This window comes from Podarcis pityusensis (genome assembly GCF_964106645.2).
Source record: "Podarcis pityusensis genome assembly, chromosome: 5".
In the NCBI taxonomy this organism is placed as follows: Eukaryota; Metazoa; Chordata; class Lepidosauria; order Squamata; family Lacertidae; genus Podarcis; species Podarcis pityusensis.
The window spans coordinates 67,001,124-67,021,752 of record NC_138032.1 but is presented as its reverse complement, the minus strand read 5'-3'; the positions used below and the strand labels follow the sequence as shown (position 1 = coordinate 67,021,752).

General features: G+C 45.4%; 1 protein-coding gene and 1 long non-coding RNA gene across 2 annotated transcripts in view; one reads left to right on the top strand and one right to left on the bottom strand.

Annotated features, from left to right (window-relative positions):
• The window catches only part of LOC308476775, a 54,895-nt gene that overhangs the window by 20,094 nt on the left and 14,172 nt on the right, over nt 1-20,629 (top strand). The window lies entirely within an intron of this gene.
• DKK1 (dickkopf WNT signaling pathway inhibitor 1) lies at nt 713-4,100 on the bottom strand. The gene is made up of 4 exons (XM_081004636.1): nt 3,690-4,100; nt 3,383-3,545; nt 2,156-2,293; nt 713-1,301 (listed from the first exon to the last, which is right to left on the bottom strand). The coding sequence occupies exons 1-4, from the start codon at nt 3,897-3,899 to the stop codon at nt 1,051-1,053; spliced, it is 762 nt and encodes a 253-aa protein (XP_080860762.1). The 5' UTR covers nt 3,900-4,100; the 3' UTR covers nt 713-1,050.

Genomic DNA, 20,629 nt, shown 5'->3' with positions numbered 1-20,629 from the left:
TTGAAATATCAATGAAACATGTGTTCTTAGAATTACAAACAGAACACACATTAGATTTCTATTCACTGGAGAAAGCATACTTTATAAAAAAAAAGTTCTGAATGAAGATTACTGTGGATGGGGGGAATTCATGCAACTTAAGTGCTCAGTATTCACAGTAGTTACCTTTTAATTTTGAGGGTTGTCAAGCATAATGGTGCAATACTTGTACACACAACGCTTTCAGAGCCCAATTTGTTTAGCAGAGATAAAAAATTTATCTAGATGGCAATTTGCTGCAACCCCTATACTTGTACTGCTATTGAACCCACCCCTGAAATTGCCAGGAGAGAGGAAGAGTAATATTTCATGCTAGGTATTCTCTAGACTTACTGTAGAAACCCAGCAGTAGAAATCTGCAACCCACAGAATGGGCTGAAGTGATGGGGAAACAGTTACCAGAGTTACAGCCGAGCACACCTACAATTAGAGATCTGAAACTCTTCCCCAATGTTTGATCAAAACTGAAGAGTGTCAGATGTTTCAAACCTTTTCTAACTTGCAAGTATAATCCCTCCCTATAATTCTTAGGTTGGTGCTTCTGCACTCACGGAGACAGTACGTGATCAGATATTACTGTACAAAAAGATTCACCAATGATGGCTATAATTATTACAACTAACAGAATCACCACCCAACAGATAATTAAAAGAAATTTATTTCACTTGTCAAAACAATAGGCTCAATAAAATAAAACCAGTGTGTACAACACATGTCACAATAGACAAGATCATGCAGCACTTCAGGAAAAATTAAAATCTCCCATCATGTACAGTTAAGTGCCACACCCAAGAATTTACAGACACAGTAATTTACTGTAATTAGTCACTTTTAAAAATAGTTCCCTAAAGAAACATGCTTCATCCTCCAGTTTTGAGGGGGCAAGATGCTGGAGTACTTTAGTGTAAACTCTAAAACATGTCAGTCCTTGGAGGTGATTTTTCCGGAACAAGAGTATCCCACACCTCAGTCTCTTTAAGTCCATCAGGTTTAGTAATAAAAATGCATCAGTTAATGCCTCTGGCAAGTATGTAGTCTGGGTGAGTTGCTGATTGTGTGGTCTCTTTGTATCCGACAAGTCAATCCATCCCCACAGCTGCATCTCTGGAAGATCTCCAAACCATGAGCACCTTTCTTGCGGTGTTTTGTGCACACTTGGCCTTCCTTAAGAACCGGTTTGCAAATCTTGGACCAGAAATGACGGGCACAGCACAGTCCTTCCATACAATCTGAGGAGCGGAGGCATGAGTCACCTTCTTCACCTGAGGAAATAAAGGAAAGGGTAATTGAGAACAGAGCGATACTTGTTTATCCCTAGTCCTGTTTTCTCCTTAAGCAACTGCAGTGACAGCGATAAGACACTGAACCAACGGTTTTCAAAGTGCTTCCCTGAAAATTTCACCATAACTCACACATGCTTTGCACATACCACAGGTATATATGTGTGTTTATGCAGGAGCATAGGAAGGCCAAAGGCCAGTGCCACACAAGCTGAGTATGTGCCATAGAACCTTCTAACACAATCTGACAATATTAAGAGTTCCTTAGCAGATCCATTGTGTAAAAGTGTTCCCCGTAAACAGGAATTTGCAAGCCATTGAGCCGAACAAGCCATGTGTTGACAAAGGATGTTGCCCAGTTCTGAGAGCATGTCTTTGGGTTGCTGCTAACAGTTGTTGACATGTGTGTCCCACTATAGAAGTACCATCCGTTGCAAGGAAAACTTTGTGGGGAAAACATGCTCAAAATATTGGCCACCCAAGTGCTAGAAATGTGTACATAGTTATTGAGAATGTCACCATTTGAGGTTTTGAAAGGAAGCCTTCACAGCGGAAGGCATCAATTTTAAGAGAACCCTGGAAGGGATGAAATGCCTATATAGGGACTGGCATAAAGCTATCAAATTTTTAAAGCACCACTGCAGTGGTCAAAACAGCAGTCTCTACAACACATGAGTTTGCAGCATGCAGTGGGACAATCACTCCCAACACATCCATTATCAGTCAAGATCTACAATTGTTCCAAGACTTTGAAAAACCTTAAAGGTTTTTCAGCAGTGCCATATTTGCCTTCTTTCCCACCCCACCCCAGCCTGTATAGCTGCTAACACCCTTACCTTTTGCATAGTGAAACTGGGATGAAATTGTGGTCCTTTTGGGGTGAAGGTCCAAAGTGCCATGGTCTGAATTCTCTATGATAGTCTCCTCAATCTCCCCAGGATGGAACTTATCATATTCCACTGGTACACAGATCCCTAATAAAAACAAACAAAAACCAAAACTCAGCGAAAACAAGCTGATAGCTATGGAAAACCATTTCAATCATCTGCTTTGTCGTTCCTGGGTAGACTCCCTCAGATGCTGGAGAAAATCTTGGTGCTCAGTTTATAAAACACATTTACACAGTGAAATACTAATACTAAGTTGCATGCCTCTTATCCCTGAAGCCTATAACCTGTTCAGGACCTCAGTGCTAGTGCCCAGTAACCCAGCTGATTTGGGTAATTTACCTAGTTCTTTCTCCTACAACTGGGGTCTTCCTTCAGGTGTTACTGAAAACCTGAAACACCACCAGGAACGAAAAGAAGCCTAAGCACTGGAATGGGCTTGCTCCTCTGTATTCTTCAAACGCTTAGCCTGAGACAGCACAATCTATTCTGGAGCCAACTTCAGGGAGGGATCATAACTCAGAACACATGTCAGGCATGCCGAAGGTCTCTGGTTCAATCTCCCACATCTCCATTTAAGAAGATTAGGTAGCTGATGATGGAAAAGCCCTCTTCTCCAGCCGCTACCATTCAGGGTAGACAATGTCAGCCTAGATGTAGCAATAGTGACTCTAGCTAATGCAATGTCATTTATTACTGTGTTTTATCATCAGTTCTGAAATCCTAGCAGTCGGCCTGCGTAAGTAATAGTCCCTCACTATACCATCAGCTTTTGAGCGAGCATCCCAAGGCTCTCTGGCAAGATTAAACCCAAACATTCACCATAAGTAAGCACATCCTGCATTTAATTTAGAAGTCAGTCTCCCTATAGTCAATGGTGCTTACTCCTAGGTAAGTGCTCTAGCAATTGCACATTGCCAGCCAAGCTTCTCCCCCAACTCCATTGACAGGTAGGATGCTGGCCAAAAAGCCAATAGACTTTCCATTACTTCACCCGCAGCCAGATGGGCAGGTTTTAAACACCCACATCATTTTATTTCGCTATCATTCGAGGAAGGGCGCTTTCTGCCTCCAGCACTAGAGCACCTTGCCCCCCCCCCCCCCACTTTATGCCGGTCTTATCGACACCCGGCAGGTCCAGCCTCAGGCAAACAACGAAAGCCAAGCAACACTCACCGTTACTGCAATAAGTGCCCGGACAGCACATGGAGTCGCGATGGCAGCGCTTGCGGCGCCTGCGGCAGGCAAGGCAGATCTGTGCCGCCGGGTAGCCCGGCAGGGCAGGGGTGGCGCAATACTCTCCCGCTCTGCAGTCGTCGTCCCCGATGCACGGATAGCCCTGCAGGCGAGGAAAATCCAAGTGAGGAAGCGCCAGCGGAAAGGAGAAGGCTCCCAGGAGCCCCATGGGTAGACGGTGACCCCCACCCCACCCCGCCTCTCCCTCTCGCGCGCAGAAAAGGAGACACACACCCCAAACACATACCTGGTGCGGATCGACTGGGTGGTGCGTGTTACTTCCGTCGTACACCGACGGCGCCGGGGTGACTGGAAATCCGGCCGCCGCCGAACTCTTAATGATGGCGTTGGAGATAGAAGCGGAGTTCTCCGCGGCGTCGGCGCAGCCAGAGAAAGAAAGAGCGAGCACCATCACTGTAACTAGACGGCAGGATCCGTCCGCGCACAACGTTAGCATATTTGCGACGGCGAGAATATTTTATAGCAGCTCGAAAGGTCACGGGTTCGGATCCAACTCGGTCTTGATTTTTTATTTTTATTTTTCAAAGCCCCCAAGTAGAGTGTGTGTGCAAATTCCCAGGAGATAAGGGTCCTTCGAGCCTTGCGGGGGAGTTTAGGAATCTCCGCTCGCTTCCTTTGAGCTGACTTTATACTCCCCGGGGTCCTAATTCCCGCCCCTCGGGGGGAGGGGGAGGGCGCGCAGCCCCGCCGAGGATGGGATTACAAAAGGATCATCCGGCGGAGGTGGGGGGGGGGGGAGAGAAGATGCGACGCACCCCCGCAAAGCCATTCGCTCATTGGGCGGATGTCCTAATTGGGGATCGGCCGGCAGGGAAATTCTCACTTGCTGCAACGCCATGAATCTTGATTTGATTTGGATGCAGACGATTATTCATAGAAAGCGGGGGGCGAGTGTTCCGCTGGCTTCGCAGCAGCTATCCCTTCGGAGCACCCAAAGAGGAAATTTATTGGTGTGAATTCTCTTCAGACAGTTCCGTGTTTTAGCTGTCCATGTAAGGTGCGCTGCCTAGGGAATCGGGCAACCCCCCTGTGCATATTTTAGCTCTGTGGCAATAACTTCCGAGTAAAAACGCATAATAAAACACTCCCTTTCCAGTGAACGCGTCTGGCTGCAATCTCAAGCACGGTAACTTTGAAGCACTGAACATAGTGTTTACTTTCGAGTAAAATGAAGAGAAGATGGGGAACGAAGGGTGACTCTGACTTTATAACAATGTCACCCCTCTTTCTCTTGCAGCCCCTATCATATTCAGTAGCGAATTAGATTATTAGTGAGAAGAGAGTGTTACCTTTGCAATCAATGTTAGACTGCAACCCTAAGTAAGCTTTCCTGGAAGCAGGTACCACTGACCTCAGTAGAGCTTGCTTCTGCGTAGACATGTACAATATTTTTACCATTAACAAATTAGTTGCAGTGGAATAGGGCAACATTCCTTTGCTATGGAACATTAATAATAACTGAAGGTGATGATCAGGGCAAGCCCAAGACAGTTGTGCTTTTCTGTTTGTTTGTTTACATTTCTATCCCACCTTTCTTCCAAGGAGCTCAAGGTGGTGCTCAATTTAATCTTCACAACAACCCTGTGGGGCAGGTTATGCTGAGAGTGAGTGACTGGCCCGAGGTCACCAAGCGAGCATCATGGCAGAGCGGTGATTTGAACCCTGGTCTCACAGGTCTTACCGTCCAACACACCAATCACTACACCACACTGGTGCCCGTCTCCCATCCCATGTACAGAAGCTAACTGGACTGGCAGCTGAATCTTACTTCAGTGCTCCTCATGGCATCACATTCTCCCCCACACCTGGGGGCAGAATAGTGGATGCAGGGCTGCCCACATGGCACACACAGCACTGTCCTCCAAAAAGGATAAAGGTCTATGCTTCCTTCAACATCTGCTACCTGAAGCAGTTGCCTCACTCAGCTTAATGATAGAGCCAGCCCTGGAGACAACTATCAAAGATGCTTCAGTGTAGTTGATTCCACAAGTTACGTTAAAGCAAGCCATTTTCCTCTGAGATGGCACTGATGTTGCACTGAAGTATCTTACGACTAGTGTCTGTGGATTCTGGGCTGTTTCAAAGCAACTTGATGAAAGGACCCCTCTCCCACCTTCCAGTTGTCTGTTTTAAAGATATATTTTTCATTACAGAACTTCGTAATAGGAGGTTGCAAACTGCCCGCAGCTGGATTTCTCTTGATGTTTCACATCCAGCCATTCCCACTCTTACCTTTGGTGTGGGGAAACTTATATAACAAGGCTTGATTTTTTAATTTTGGGGCATCAAAAAAGATGGACCAATGGGAACAGAGCTTTCAAGTTGCTCTTTGATGGCCTATTAAGAGGCAAGGCAATAGACTGGAGTTTGTTAATTGCAGATTAGAGAGGGGATGAGTTGCACTGTGGAATTTGAAAATAAATAATTAAATGCAAGATTAGCCTAGTCTGCTTTCCACCCCCCTCCCCCTATCGTGCATTTTTTTTTTACTGCTAAGATTTTTGAATTTGCTATCATTGGAGATGCTAGTTAAACAGCCAATGGAGATCAAAGAACCACTACGGGCTATGAACAAAAATCATTCTCACCCTTTTAGTCCTCTCAAACCATATGTAGTTTGATCAGCTCATGTTGATAAGGAATCCTCTGAACTGCAGCTTCTTTGGAGGTGCAGAGAGCTAATTGTTTCTAGCCATGGGCCTAGATCTTCCTAGGGAGCTTAGGTTGATCAAGGAGTTCAAAGAGGAACAATTTTAATGGGTGCTAGCCACGCCATCCACAAACCATTTCTGTGTCCCTTTTGTTCTTAAATTGGCATTGTTCCTTCAAAACAATGGTTGTGCCATATGTACTAGAGAGCGAATAGATGGGGATTCCTTGTGACAACATCAGTCTCTGTCATCTAAAATAAACCCTGCTAATTATCCTGTTTTTACATCTCAGGAGAAATCATAGCTTTGAAAATAAATAAATTTATATTACGCTCCTCTGCATGTTTGCTCAGAAGTAAATCCCACTGTGTCCAAAAGACTCACTCCCAGGTTGTATGTTAAGGATTGCAGTGTGCTAGAAGCTCTATTGAGCCAATATTTTTATAAAATACAGTCAGATACAGATTTTATATTTATAGCATTGGAACAAATATGTAGCATACATATAGCACAACAGATTTAGATAAACTGTTGTTGCAACCTAAAGCCTATTGAACTTTTCCACCAAAAACTGTAACTTAGGGTGGCCAGGTGGAAAAGAAGAAAAGGCTCCTGCACCTTTAATAATTATTTGGCATAATTTCAGCAGGTGTTCCTTGTCATTAAATTGCAGATAGGAGCAAATTTCAGTGGGTGCAGTTTGTCATGCGGGCTACACCAGCTGAGATTCCCTCTTATGCAGGTACTTATCTTTTTAACCTTGCCACCATAACCTTGGCATATCTAGTTCATAAACATTTTGGAATGTTCATGTCATCTGTTTTCTGCTTGTATCCAATTACATGTTATCGTGGCAGTTTGCATTTTGTAATTAGGCTGTGTTGTACTATGACATCTAACAGCTCTCTGGTATACCTGGGAAGGGCCTTTTTTATTGCCTCAAATTTATCCCTATGCAAGGATAGAACATATCCATATGAATCACTTTACTGAAGCAAGTTTGTAACAAATGAGAAATGAAGTAGTCATATTAGGTTTATTTTTATATAACTTTTCTTCAGTTGCTGTGGATCAAATGGATCAGACCAAAGGCCCAGCTAGTCCAGCATTCAGTTCTCACAGTGCCCAGTTAGCAGGCCTGAGTGCAACAGCACCCCAGTCACTTATGGTCCTTAGTAATTGGTATTTAGAGGTATACTGCCTTCAAAAGTGGAGGTAGAATATAACTATCTAGACCAAGCTGATGACTATCACACACCAGAAATAAATCCAACAATGATTGCTGCGAATAATGATGTTCAATACAATAATGAAAACTGAAAATGGGCTGGCTCCGGGAAAATAATTTCAGTAGGCAATCAAATAATATTCAATTCCTAAAGATTTATTACACTAGACCAGCGATGAGGAGCCTATAATCCTCCAGATATCCTCCAGTTCCCATCAGTCCCTGACAGCATGGCTAATGGGTAGGCATGATGGAAGTTACATCTGGAGAGCAATTTGTTAGCCACCTCTGCATTAAACAATTCATTTGTCCAATTAAAATGAATCAACCACAATTTAACTTAATCCAACCAGGCGGGAGTGCCATACTAGGCTCTTCTGAGCTGCTTATTTTCTACTACCTGAAAATACAATTTTCTGACCCCTGAAGACTTTGCATTTTGAAAGTCACATCTCTTCCAATCATTAAGTAATAGTAAAGGCAGAGGTAAAGGTACCCCTGATCATTAGGTCCAGTCACGGACGACTCTGGGGTTGCGCGCTCATCTCACTCTATAGGCCAAGGGAGCCGGCGTTTGTCTGCAGACAGCTTCCAGGTCATGTGGCCAGCATGACTAAGCCGCTTCTGGCGAACCAGAGCAGTGCATGGAAATGCCGTTTACCTTCCTGCCGTAGTGGTACCTATTTATCTACTTGCACTTAACGTGCTTTCGAACTGCTCGATGGGCAGGAGCTGGGACTGAACAATGGGAGCTCACCCCGTCACGGGGATTCGAACTGCCGACCTTCTGATCGGCAAGCCCTAGGCTCTGTGGTTTTAGACCACAGTGCCACCCATGTCCTTTCATAGTACACACTATAGTACACACTTTTAATTTGATATACATAATGTCTGTTTTCAGTTCATAAAGTCCTTTCTACAAGTCAGTTATATTTGCTGCAAGACACAGCTATCATAGTCATTGTGAGGTTTTTTGGGGGGAGAAGTGGGAGAAAGAGGTGGTGTAATGATAGTTTATGCGTGAAGTTTTGTGACTGTGTCACGTGGGTAGGTTCTTTATGTATTCCTTTTTTGTTTTTGTTGGTAGCGTGAGAGGTCAGAGAGCCCAGGGCCTGGTTGGTTGCATTCAGTTTATTGCAGCAAAGTTTGGTTGCATGTGTGAAGGGGTGGGGGGATCGTTGGGTCAGGTTAGCCATATTAATTTATATGCTGTCGAGGGCGGGGTGAGGTTGTTGTCTTGTTGGGCTCTTTGTTTGTCCCCTGTGCTAGTTTTAATTCATTGGTTAGCTTTTCTAGTGGGACTGTTTCCTATACAGTTTGGTACCAGTGGTCTATGGTCACTCCTGATAGGTCCCTCCAGTGTCTAGTTATGATGCTCCTAGTTGCTGAGAGTAGGTGTCTTATGAGCCTTTTGTAATGTTGTTGTCTTGGAAATTGTTTAATAGGGCCAGTTCTGGAGTTGATTCTAATACCTGTTTTGTTATTTTGCAGATTTCTTGTAGGACTTGATGTTGTTTGTTTAAGTGAATTCAGTTTCTAAATTAAGCAGTCACAGGAGAGGGTTGTCTGCCATATCTTAGCATGATTAATTGCTCTTGCCTTGACTTGTCCCAAACTGCTGCTGGGAATTGACCATTCTGCTGTATCTTTGTATCAGATTGACGTGTACCTCCAGTTTTTAAATTCCGGGCAGTGAGGAAGTGCTGCTAGGAAATACTAATAAATGTAGTCTAACAATATGGTGTGTGTGTGTGTGTGTGTTTGGGTGTGAGAGGCTGAGTGGGTTGATTTGTGTACCAGGGATTCTGAACCATTAACTTCCTTATTTCTATGGCCAGCTAGAGAAACCTAATAGAGTAAAGTTGGATATTGCAATATCTGCCTAAAGGAGGTTATGGTTATAGACACCTACATAACCATAAGACACTGTAAAAAAAATAATCATTCAAATACATTGCACCTTAGGCCTGCTGGAAAAAAAATATTTTTTCAACTGGATGATTCTATGATTCCATTGCAACTGGAATAAGATTATGATTTAAAATGTTAAGTCCTGTTCACAGGTTCCCATTTTCATAGGCATGGAAGAGGAAATGACAGTAATCTACCCTGTTGACGTCAGCAGGGTTTCATCCTGGCCATAGCCCAGACATTGGTGCATTCAGATGACTGCATGAAAAGAGCCTGTTAGTGTGCATAGGGGCTTATATACAATAGGAAAACCTTATCCTAAAAGTTACTATGACTGTGCATATTTGTATAGAACTAAATATAGCTGTGTTCAATGGTGCTCACTTCCAAAATGTATGCATTGAATTAATAAGTTTTTAAAAGTACTGTTACAAGTTAGTATTGGTCAGCAGGCCTAGATTCTGAGATATTTTTCTTAGAAATCAGTGATTTCCAAGTAAGTTAGCATCTTGTTGTAGAAGTAGAAATTGTGGTAGGTTCCCTTGGTGGTCTGCTACCCCGACATCTATAGCCAGATTTCAAACTTCAAACCTTTTACTTCTCTGTGCATTTTTTCATGTGCTAAGCAGAAGACACCAATGTTGTGGGTATAAGTCACACCTCTGATATCAATGTCTCTTTAGCCAAATTCATAAAAATGATATCTATGTATGCCCAGATGTACATGAATAGGGAGAATCACGTGATCAGGAATGCTCATGCTTCCTTCCCTGTACAGGGAAGCACCCAGCAGTGGTTAATGCCTATGGGAAGTCCAAGCTTCAACTCCTAAGTCACATCTCTGAATTGATCCAGGCATTTGTGTGGTGGACTAAAGTTTCTACGCTAATGCAATTCTGGTTCTAAACGCAGCATAAGGGGTGTCTGTAGTATAGTGTATTTTAAATTGGGGTTTTAGAGTTTTTAGGGGTTTTTGAATGTTTTATGTACCGGTAGTTTTTATGTAGTTTTATGTAGTTTTGTGGTAGTTTTATGTAGTTTTTCAATTTCATTGTTCCGCAAGGGACAATGACAATAAAGATATCGTAATCGTAATTGTGACTAGATGCAAGGGAGGATGAGACCTCTGCAGCTTTAATGGTTGTGTAGAACAGGGACTTTCAGCAGGTGTAGCATGCATGACAAGCTACACCTACTGCAATTCCCACATCTACACAACTATTAAAGGTGCAGTATCCCGTTTTTGCAAATGACAACCCAACGTGGTCTGCTTGTGTGTTCTTTTAGTAGTAGAGAGCATGCAGTACATGCTGTTTTTCCTTAATGCATTCCAGGACATAAGACACACACATTCTGAATAGAAATAAAGTTCTCCCTTTCACTGCTGTAGTAGCCCACTCAATGCTGCTGCAGAGTAACCTAAACCTATTTTACCTTGCCTTTACGATAAACTCTCCCTGTTTGGTGGGTACCCATACCCTAGTTTGGATAGCTATTCTAATTGGAGAGCTGCCTCAAATTATCACAGCTACAAGTACTCTGTTTAATGAGGGCAGGAAGTCTCCCTAGCTGTGGCACTTACTTTGTGAGCCATACATCCAGCCAAGTCCTTTATGAGGGCTGTTGGTCTGGGGGCTACTAGGAAATAGGTGAGTGCATTCTTCTACTGTATCTTCTTGATGATAAAAAAACAAAATAAAGGAAGAATTTTAATGCCATCTAGCTTTTCAAGAGCAGTCTGAACAAATTACTAACAGGAAAAGAAGAGGGGGGTGACTGCTAGGCTGAGTGGGTTGATTTATACATCAAGGGCTTTGAAACAAAAGAAAATCTCCCGACAAGAAAGAATTAAATTCCAGGAGAGGGAGTTAAGAGATAAAGTAATTAGGCAGGAAGAATTGTTTGCTGCTTGCATATACTAAGCTATACAATCCTAGGGAGCATAATCCAGTGCACAAGACAGGCCACCCAACTTCATAGGGAAGTTGAATGCTATTGCTGTAACACTACCTTAAAGTGGGCCACACATACCTCCGTAGCAACAGAGAGCCCTACAGCATGTAGCAGACTGACATATTTGCTATGGCGTAAGCTCTGATGGTCTAAACCACAGAGCCTAGGGCTTGCCCTTTGGAAGGTTGGTGGTTCGAATCCCCGCGACAGGGTGAGCTCCCGTTGTTTGGTCCCAGCTCCTGCCCACCTAATAGTTCAAAAACAAGTCAAGTGCAAGTAGAACGGCATTTCTGTGCGCTGCTCTGGTTTGCCAGAAGTGGCTTAGTCATGCTGTCTGCGGAAGCTGTCTGCGGACAAACGCCGGCTCCCTCAGCCTATAGAGCGAGATGAGCGCGCAACCCCAGTCATCCGTGACTGGACCTAATGGTCAGGGGTACCTTTACCTTTAAGCTTTGATGGACTTTAGTTCACTTCATCTGCTCTCTGAAGGATAATCCTCAGTTACTAGGTCTATACACATGATGAATGTAAAGGAATTCTTTTTTATATTGTAAGTAATGGAGTCAAATAGCAAAGGAGCCAATTTCCCAGGCCACTTGGATTAGTTCGCTTTTCACCAGCACCCGCCTTCCCAACACAAACACACACATACACATGGGTTGGGGCTGGTAAGTTGCCAGAAGCAAAGTCTTTCAGTTCTGAAGACCAAATATTTTATCCTAAGCATTTATTTAATCACACCCTGTGAGGGTTTAATGTGTGATGGTGTCACAACTGAGGCACCAACTTAACTTAACCACCCTCCCGTCCTGATTGGCTGATGGTCTCACCAGCTCTCACTGGTTGCTGGGTTACCTGGAGCCCTCCCCCTGAAGTATTGTAGAGCGTTGAGATGGGTCATAGGTGTACGTAGCAGCTCAAAAGGAAAAGTAAAGGTATCTGTGTCCTGGTACCATTAGAAGAGGGAAGGACTGCAGCTTAGTGGTGATCTGCTTTGTCTGCAGTAGGTCCTGGGCTCAAATCCTGATATTTCTTGTGAAAGGCCACCCACTCTCTGAAATCCTAGAGAGCTGCTGCCAGTCAGTGTAAACAGTGCTGAGTTGGATGGAGCAGTGCTCCAAATGTGGACAAGGTTTCAATGTTCCAAACAAGTCATCATCTGTAGCCTTCTTCAGATATTCAAGGACATTCAACGAACATAAATCAGACAAAGGCAGACTTATGGTGGTTTGCTCTGCCCGCCCCCCTCTCATTCTGTAATATGACTACATGTGTACAAGTGCCAATACACGGCAGTAACGCAATGGAACTTTCTGTCCTCTCCGATTTTAAGAATAATTCTGTTGCCAATTGGTGTAGACAGCATTGAGCCACGTGGACCAATGGCCTGACTGGGTGTGTAAGGCCGCTTCCTTCACTTGTTGGGAGTACCCGCAATTCGGGAATTATTTGCTACAGCTGTGTTGTTGTTGTTGTCTTGCGCTGAGAACTGCCCCGGTCCACGCCTCAGGGCTCGCTTAGCGCCTGTGTTTCGGTACGGAAAGACCTGCCCTGAGTTAGATCTGGAGGGGAATTTTATCCAAGGCAGGGAAATCTTGACACACACACAGCTGGGGTTGTGAGCCCTGCGCAAAATACTCCTCCTGACCGGCCTGTGAAAACAAAGCGAGGCACTGAAGCGAAATGGGAGGCCGCCTGTTGCAGGTAAGCAAGCGGCCGCTCTGCTTGGCCAGCTATAAAAGCCAAACCGGGCGCGCGGGACTTGTGGTGGCACTGCCTGAAAAAACAAACAAGCCGGGCAGCCCCTAGCGGCCTCGCAGCTGCCTGGAAGCCGTTATTTGCTCGCTGCCATTGGCGCCTGCGCCGTGTTTTCTCAAGCCGTCTCCGGGCGAGCGGCGTCGAGTGAAGCTCCAGCTCAGGACTCCCTTTGAAGCGCGGAAGATCAAACGCCTCCGAGACCCTTGTCCCACCCCAAGGCCTTAATCAGCCCGGCTGGCTGCGCCCGTTTTGCTCTCTCGCGGTAGACACCGCTCTCAGCACATCCGAGCCCCGCTCAAAGCCATTCACACGACCACGGGCGTCGCCTGTTTGGCCCGGACAGCTCCCGGGCAAACAAACGAGACGCATTCGTGGGGCTTTAATGAAAGGGCGGGAGATGAGAAATAAACGGCGGCCGCCGGTGCTTCGCTTTACTCTCGCCGGGCGACTGGGCTCGCTCGGCTCCCTCTGGTGGAGACTTCAAAGTTTTGGCGGGTGCGCCTCCGTGAAAATGGCCTTTTCTTGCTTTTTTCCTTTTGGGACTTGGCTACGGTTTGTTAATCATGACGTGTTTTTTTCTCAGAAAACTGCAGGGCATGTTTTCTCTTAAGTTCGAGCGGTCCTTTCCAAAACCTCGTGTCAACAAGGAGGATTAATGGAGGCGGGGGGGATAATCCCTCCATGCAGAAAAAGGCTCAAGGAAGAGGGTGCGAGGCCAGTGAGGGGTGGGGGACTGGGTAAGTGGGGGGAGGGGCAGAGGACCCCCACCCCTGGTTTAGGGTGGTCTTGTTATGCACAAAATTTGAAATGGCTTGAAGGGGAACAATTGAGACCAGTAAGTTGAAGCAGAACTTGGAAGAGCAACTATTGCAGCAATTGCAAGATCTGGAGGAGTGTAGAGATTATCTGGATGCAGGCGAGTACGAAATTCAAGATCTTTAAAACAACAACAGCAACCTCGTGTCAGCGCATGTCAGTAAATAAAGCAGAGAGAGAGAGGGCAGGAATGCCCCCCCCTTTAATTGGCAGGTTGTGCAGGTGAGCTCTCTCTGGGCATGGGGACAAGAGTCACAGCCTTGTTGGTAGTCTGAGGTGAGGACCAAGCTGGCATGAAAGGCACAGGAGCAGGCCAGGCCTGTTCATGTTAAGTTCCCATAGGATCTCTATTCCCATACCGCTCAAGAGCCTCATTTTTGGCCTTGGGAAGGAGGAAGCACTCTGGGGCCCTTGTCAGAGAGCCATTCTGCCTCCTGCCCGTAGAAGCCTCTTGCTTTTCTCTTGCGATGCATGAGGGGCTCACTTTGTTCTCCCGCACCTCCATATTTCCCCCTCGCAACACACCCCTAATGTGGGAGTCAGCCCTGCTGAAATTGGTGGGCTTACTAGGGGAAGCCCCTCTTGTGGGCGAAGTGGGACATGGCCCTGCCAGGATTCTGAACTGCAGCCTTTTTTCCTGTCACACACTGTAATACCAACACATTTCCAATACAGTGGTACCCCGCAAGACGAATGCCTCGCAAGACGGAAAACCCGCAAGACGAAAGGGTTTTCTGTTTTGGAGGCGCTTCGCAAGACGAATTTCCCTATGGGCTTGCTTCGCAAGACGAAAGCCCATAGGGAAATCTCCGGGGACCTGTTTTAAATTGCTAGCGGTCGGGAGCAAAGACTTTCGCCCACAGCCGGCCTTCAGAAGAGGTCCTGGACCTCTTCTGAAGGCCGGCGGGGGGCAAAAGTCTTTGCTCCCCCCCGCCTGCCTTCCCGGGACAGCGGAGACTTCTCCGCTGCCCCGGGCGATCTTAAAATGCTGGCGGGCGGGAGCGAAGCGTTCGCTGCCGACCCCCAGCATTTTAAAATCTCCCCGGGACAGCAGAGAAGTCTTCGCTGCCCCTGGCGATCTTAAAATGCTGGCGGCGGGAGCGAAGCGTTCGCTCCCGCCCGCCAGCATTTTAAAATCTCCCCGGGACAGCAGAGAAGCAGCCCCCTGCGACCCTCTCCCGGCTGGAGAGGTGACGTGCGCCTATGGCAGGAGCCTCCATAGGCGCGCGTCACCTCTCCAGCTGGGAGAGCGCGCGCGGGGCTAAAGCAGCCCCCTGCGACCCTCCCCCGGCTGGAGAGGTGACGCGCGCCTATGGCAGGAGCCTCCATAGGCGCGCGTCACCTCTCCAGCTGGGAGAGCGCACGCGGGGCTAAAGCAGCCCCCTGCGACCCTCTCCCGGCTGGAGAGGTGACGCGCGCCTATGGCAGGAGCCTCTATAGCCGCGTGTCACCTCTCCAGCCGGGAGAGCGCGCGCAGGGCTAAAGCAGCCCCCCGCGACCCTCTCCCGGCTGGAGAGGTGACGCGCGCCTATGGCAGGAGCCTCCATAGGCGCGCGTCACCTCTCCAGCTGGGAGAGGGCGCGCGGGGCTAAAGCAGCCCCCTGCGACCCTCTCCTGGCTGGAGAGGTGACGCGCGCCTATGGCAGGAGCCCGCCAGCATTTTAAAATCTCCCTGGGACAGCAGAGACTTCGCTCCCGCCCGCCAGCATTTTAAAATCGCCCCGGGACAGCAGGGGCTTTTAAAATGCTGGCGGTCGGCAGCAAAGCCCTCCTGTCCCCGGAGCTTGCGGGGCGGGAGGTGGGAAGAAGGGCTTTTCTTCCCACCACCAGCCTTCAGAACAGCCTTCTGAAGGCTGGGGGTGGGAAGAAAAGCCCTTGTCCCCCCCCCCCGCCTTCAGAAGAGGTCGGGGGACAGACTGTCCCCGGACCTGGTCTGAAGGCGGTTTCCCTAGGAACGCATTAATTGATTTTCAATGCATTCCTATGGGAAACCGTGCTTCGCAAGACGAAAAACTCGCAAGAAGAAAAAACTTGCGGAACGAATTAATTTCGTCTTGCGAGGCACCACTGTACATTTCCCACTCCACATGCCACCTTTCTCAAAGGAGAGGTGCTTGTGAAGAATTGCCCCCCCCCCCATATACCCAAGAGTTAAGCAGTAAGTGTGTGTGTTAAGGGGGGGGGGTGATGCTGTGCAAGAATAGCAGATCCTCGCATAGAGACAAGATAATTATTACTGTAATATCCAGGAAGAAATGGCAGCTCACTGTGATTTCAAACGAGGGCAAGGGTCTGTCTGTTTGTGTTTTTTGCAACTTGGGATCTTCTGTGTGCAAACTTGCTTCTGAGTAGACAGGGCTGCGCTATTAAGTGTTGCATTTTCTGCATGAAATAGGAAACGCTGGTTTAAAACTACAGCTGGCATTGTGCAGGGGGTTGGACTAGATGACTCTTGTGCCTCTTTTCCTTGCTCTCTGCCTGGAGCAGCCAAGAGGTTCCTGCCGCTTGACTCAAGGTTTAACAGCAGCAACAGAGCTTCTAGTTCCTAGAGTGGAAGGGAAGGTTGTCAGAGAGAGGAGCTTATGTTTCACCCTCTTCCTAGCTCTGCCTCTGTTACTGGAGAAGAGGAATGTAAGTGAGCCCAGGCTAAGATGTATTCCAAGGAACTGAGCCACTGAATGCAAAGTCAAAATCAAAGAGTTTACACAAAGTTTATAAGCGCAAACTAACTTTTCACCACCTAACGCTTAGATCTTCCACTAAGATGTTCTCATGTAAGAGGGGAGAAGGGATGAGAAGTGAAGCTTGAGGTTATTAGAACATGGTGATGTAGCAACACTGGGCTTCTTCATCTTCCTGGTGCATCCAGTGTTGAATTCACATTATCATGCAGTGTGTACGCACCCTAAAGCACCCTGTCCTAGAGTAATGGGAACCCTAGCCCGCTATACAGGTGAAAATCGAAAAATTAGAATATCGTGGAAAAGTTTATTTATTTCAGTAATTCAACTTATAGGTGAAACTAATATATGAGATGGACTCATGACATGCAAAGCGAGATATGTCAAGCCTTTATTTGTTATAATTGTGATGATCATGGCGTACAGCTGATGTCATGAGTCTATCTCATATATTAGTTTCACCTTTTAAGTTGAATTACTGAAATAAATGAACTTTTCCAAAATGTTCTAATTTTTTGAGTAAATTTTTCTTTTTTTTAAAAAAAATAATTTTTATTAACCGGCCAATCAAATCAAATTAAATCACATCACATAAATTCCGAATTACAAAGCCGAATTTTAAATTTTGTTGGGGGGACCCATATTTCAAGATCCGAAGAGGGATTCTGATCATCTTCTTGCTACTGCGTTAATGTCCAAATCAGTCCAAATCAGTCCAAACAGAGTTCATAATTCTATCCAGTCTTATCTTGCTGTTTCCACATCACATCTTGTTTATATATTTTCTCTTTTTTCTTTATGATCTCTTCTGATAGTCTCCTTAAGCCGATAAACACCAATAATAATAATAATCCTGTGTGAATTTTCCGTTCTTCCATTCCTCAAATCGAGATGGTTTCCATATATCATCACCTTCATAGTTAACATCGCTCTTTCCATCTCGCAAAGCTGTCGCTCTTAAGTCCCTCTGAGGAGTTTCACCCACAATATATAAACAGTTCTATTTCTCTCTTTCTCCTCCCAGACTCAAGACCTCCGACAGAACTTCCCAATATGGCGACGGCATTTTTAACTGCGTCATTCCCAAGCTCTTATACATTCCTCGCTCTTCTTAAAACATGCTTTGGTTCGAAAGTTTATCTCCACACAGCCTTAAATCCACAGCTTAAGTCCTTAAAATGACATTTCTGACTCGTGACTCGTGAGGGGAGGGGATTCTTGTTAATCACATAAGAAAAGAAAGGAAAGGTTTTTTCCCCCTCCCCCATCAGTTATTTGCCATACCGTGTCTTGGCGTATCTTCTCATGTTTTATTCTTGTCTTGTTTTATCAGAGATCTCTTCTATAGCAGTCTTTACTCCCCTCCTTCCTTGAAATATGTGCATTCCTTCATCCAAATTGTTTTCTTTTGAAGTTCTAGCAGCTAGTGGCGCGAATCAGGGACGGCGTCCAGGAGTGTAGGAATCCCACAGGAGGGCTTTGTGCCTAGTGCCCCCATCCCCACAAGTTCGGGGGTGGTATAGGGCACAGCAGGCAAAGGCAGTCCCCCCCACCGTCCTGGGAGGGTTCGGGAGGCTAATTACTCCCATCATAGCCTCCAAATTACCTCGTGTGGGTCGGAGAGATGTTATTGTCAGCCATCTTCCGATGCGCCCCCTAGTGGCCCCCCCTGAGTAAATTTTTCTAGGAGTGCTGAGAATCATAGTTCTATGAGAGGTGAACAATAGTTCCCAGGATTCTTGGAGGTATGTGCTTTAAATGTAGGGTGTGTACACAGTCTGTGAATGAAGAACTTGTTCCATAGCCATATCCAGTATTTTTTTTCCCCAAGAGGAAAAGATGCCGGAACTCACCATGAAGTTGTTACAGTAAGTTGCGGGACAACTCAGGGCAGCCCTGAACAGATCCCAAAGCCCCTGGTTCTGGTGCCGGTCAATTAAATGTACTCCCACCTCCCTTGTTCCTTTAGATTCAGGTGGATGGCTAGGGCAGCTTGGAAGGGCCCTTGTGCAAATGCAAAAGTTTTTGTCCCTTAGAATATCACAGCAGTAGAGTACAGTATAGAGGGACAAGCTAGTGTCCTCCCCCCCCCGCCATAACTATTATTAATTTTTATTATATCTAGTTTACTGTTTATTCTGGATCCTCAACACTGTAGCCATAGAATCATAGAATTGTAGAGTTGGGTTTCCAAGGGTTCTCTAGTCTAACCCCCTGCAATGAAGAAATCTTTTGCCCAGGGTGGAGCTCGAACCCAGAACTCTGAGATGAAGAGCCTCATGCTCTTTCCCTTTTCTGCTATGTGGCAGCTGGTGTTCAGAGGAGAGGTACCCTGCTCTTGAGCCGAGAGGCATCTTTAAGATAATATCTTGGTTTCCTGTTAATTATGCTGCTTTGAATGTATACTTTATATTGGACTATCATGAAAAACTTTGCTAAAAGTCTTAACGTGCAAGAAAACCCTCCCCCCACCAGTGATACCGATGTAGAATGGAATGTCGCTTTTTTCCTCTGAGGGATGTTGGGAGGGTATGTCTTCTGAGTTTGGGTCCCGGAGTGTAACGTTTCACTGGCATTGGTATTATCATTTATTACATTCCATACTCTTCACCTCTCTTTGAAAGAGCCCAGAGCTACAAGCATATCCATCTTAATACAATTAAAATTTCTAAAGGGCAATGTAAAACAGTCTTTTAAAAAACAATTTGTAACTGCTAAAAGTAATCGTGTCCTCTCAATTGCAGGGTTTTTAGGTCAGAACTTTCAGCCAGCAGAAGCCTCTGTAAACAGGAATGTTTTGTAAATTCCTTGTAAAAGTTAATATTATTTTTACTAATATTTAGGGCATTTGTAGTCCACCCAAGGAGCCCAGGGCAGCAAACATATACAAGTTAAAAACAAAAAGGAAAGCAAAAACATTCTAAAAACAAATGCAACTGAAAACATCTAAAAGCATGTACCTTTGCTAAACCACCGTTCCCAGGATACTGTAGGGGAGAGACATGGCAATTAAAGTGGTATAAACCTGATACGTTTGTAACATAAATGTGCTTAGAATCCCATATAGAAGAATAATGGATTGTCTCAGGCTTTGACTTGCTTCCTTGCAAATATCCTGTTAGACCTCCTTTAGACATTCCCTTACCTGTAGTTGCTCCTATGCTCATCAGAGAATGTCAGAAGACTTTAATCCATGAGGATGTATCAGATGTCATGGTTAGTAACTATGCAGGCAATGTAGACCCCAAGGGACTGGCCTTAATTGCAACCGTCATGTCTGAAGAATGAGCAACCAAAACATATAGGAGAGCTCAAAATCCTTATTAAAAAGAAAGGCTTTAACTTCCCTCTTAAACTCAAGCAATGAAGGAGCCATATGGACCTCTCAGGGAAGAGAGTTCAAGTATTGTCACCTTATGAATACCTGAGAGATAGTGAGAAGATATCAGTTCTTACCCAGGGTGATATGCAGGAAGGTGGTCCTTCAAGTAAACCTGGGACTAATCTACACTGGTCAATTACAACGTTAAAAACTCGTTATAAAAATGTGACACCAGAAGGCGCTGTAGAGCAGCAATCCATCATCAATGGGAAATTGTATTGAGTGGTTTCTTTATGCGTTTTTTCAGATCAGTGTAGATCCAGCCCTGGTCACAAGCCTGGTCACTTTGAGGCATAACACATAATGTCTGCTGTGGTGGCTTGGTATAATGGCTGCAACATGTAAAAGAGCCAGTGGGTTTTATCACCCACCATGCCCCAAACAATTAAATTCAAATAGGACAAGTGGGCTTGATTTATAACCATTTCTTTTTGGAGAGACAATCCAGTATTTCCATTTCCTTTTATTGTGTTGGACAAAGCTCAGCTGTAACGCCATAAATGGGTAACAATACCACGCAAATAGGTTTGAATAAATTCAGATTAAGTTTTTACTTCTACTGGCAATTTGAGTACTCCTAAGCATAATAGAGCAGTACTGTTACTTCCCTTGATCTGGACGCTATACTTCTGTGGATGCAGCCTAGAATAGCATTAGCTTTTTTTGCTGCTGCATCAATCACACTGTTGACTCATGTTAAGCTTGTGGTCCACTAAGACCCCTAAACCTACTAGTATGGTTTTATTTTATTTTGAGTATGAATGAATAAAAATAATTTCCTCCCTT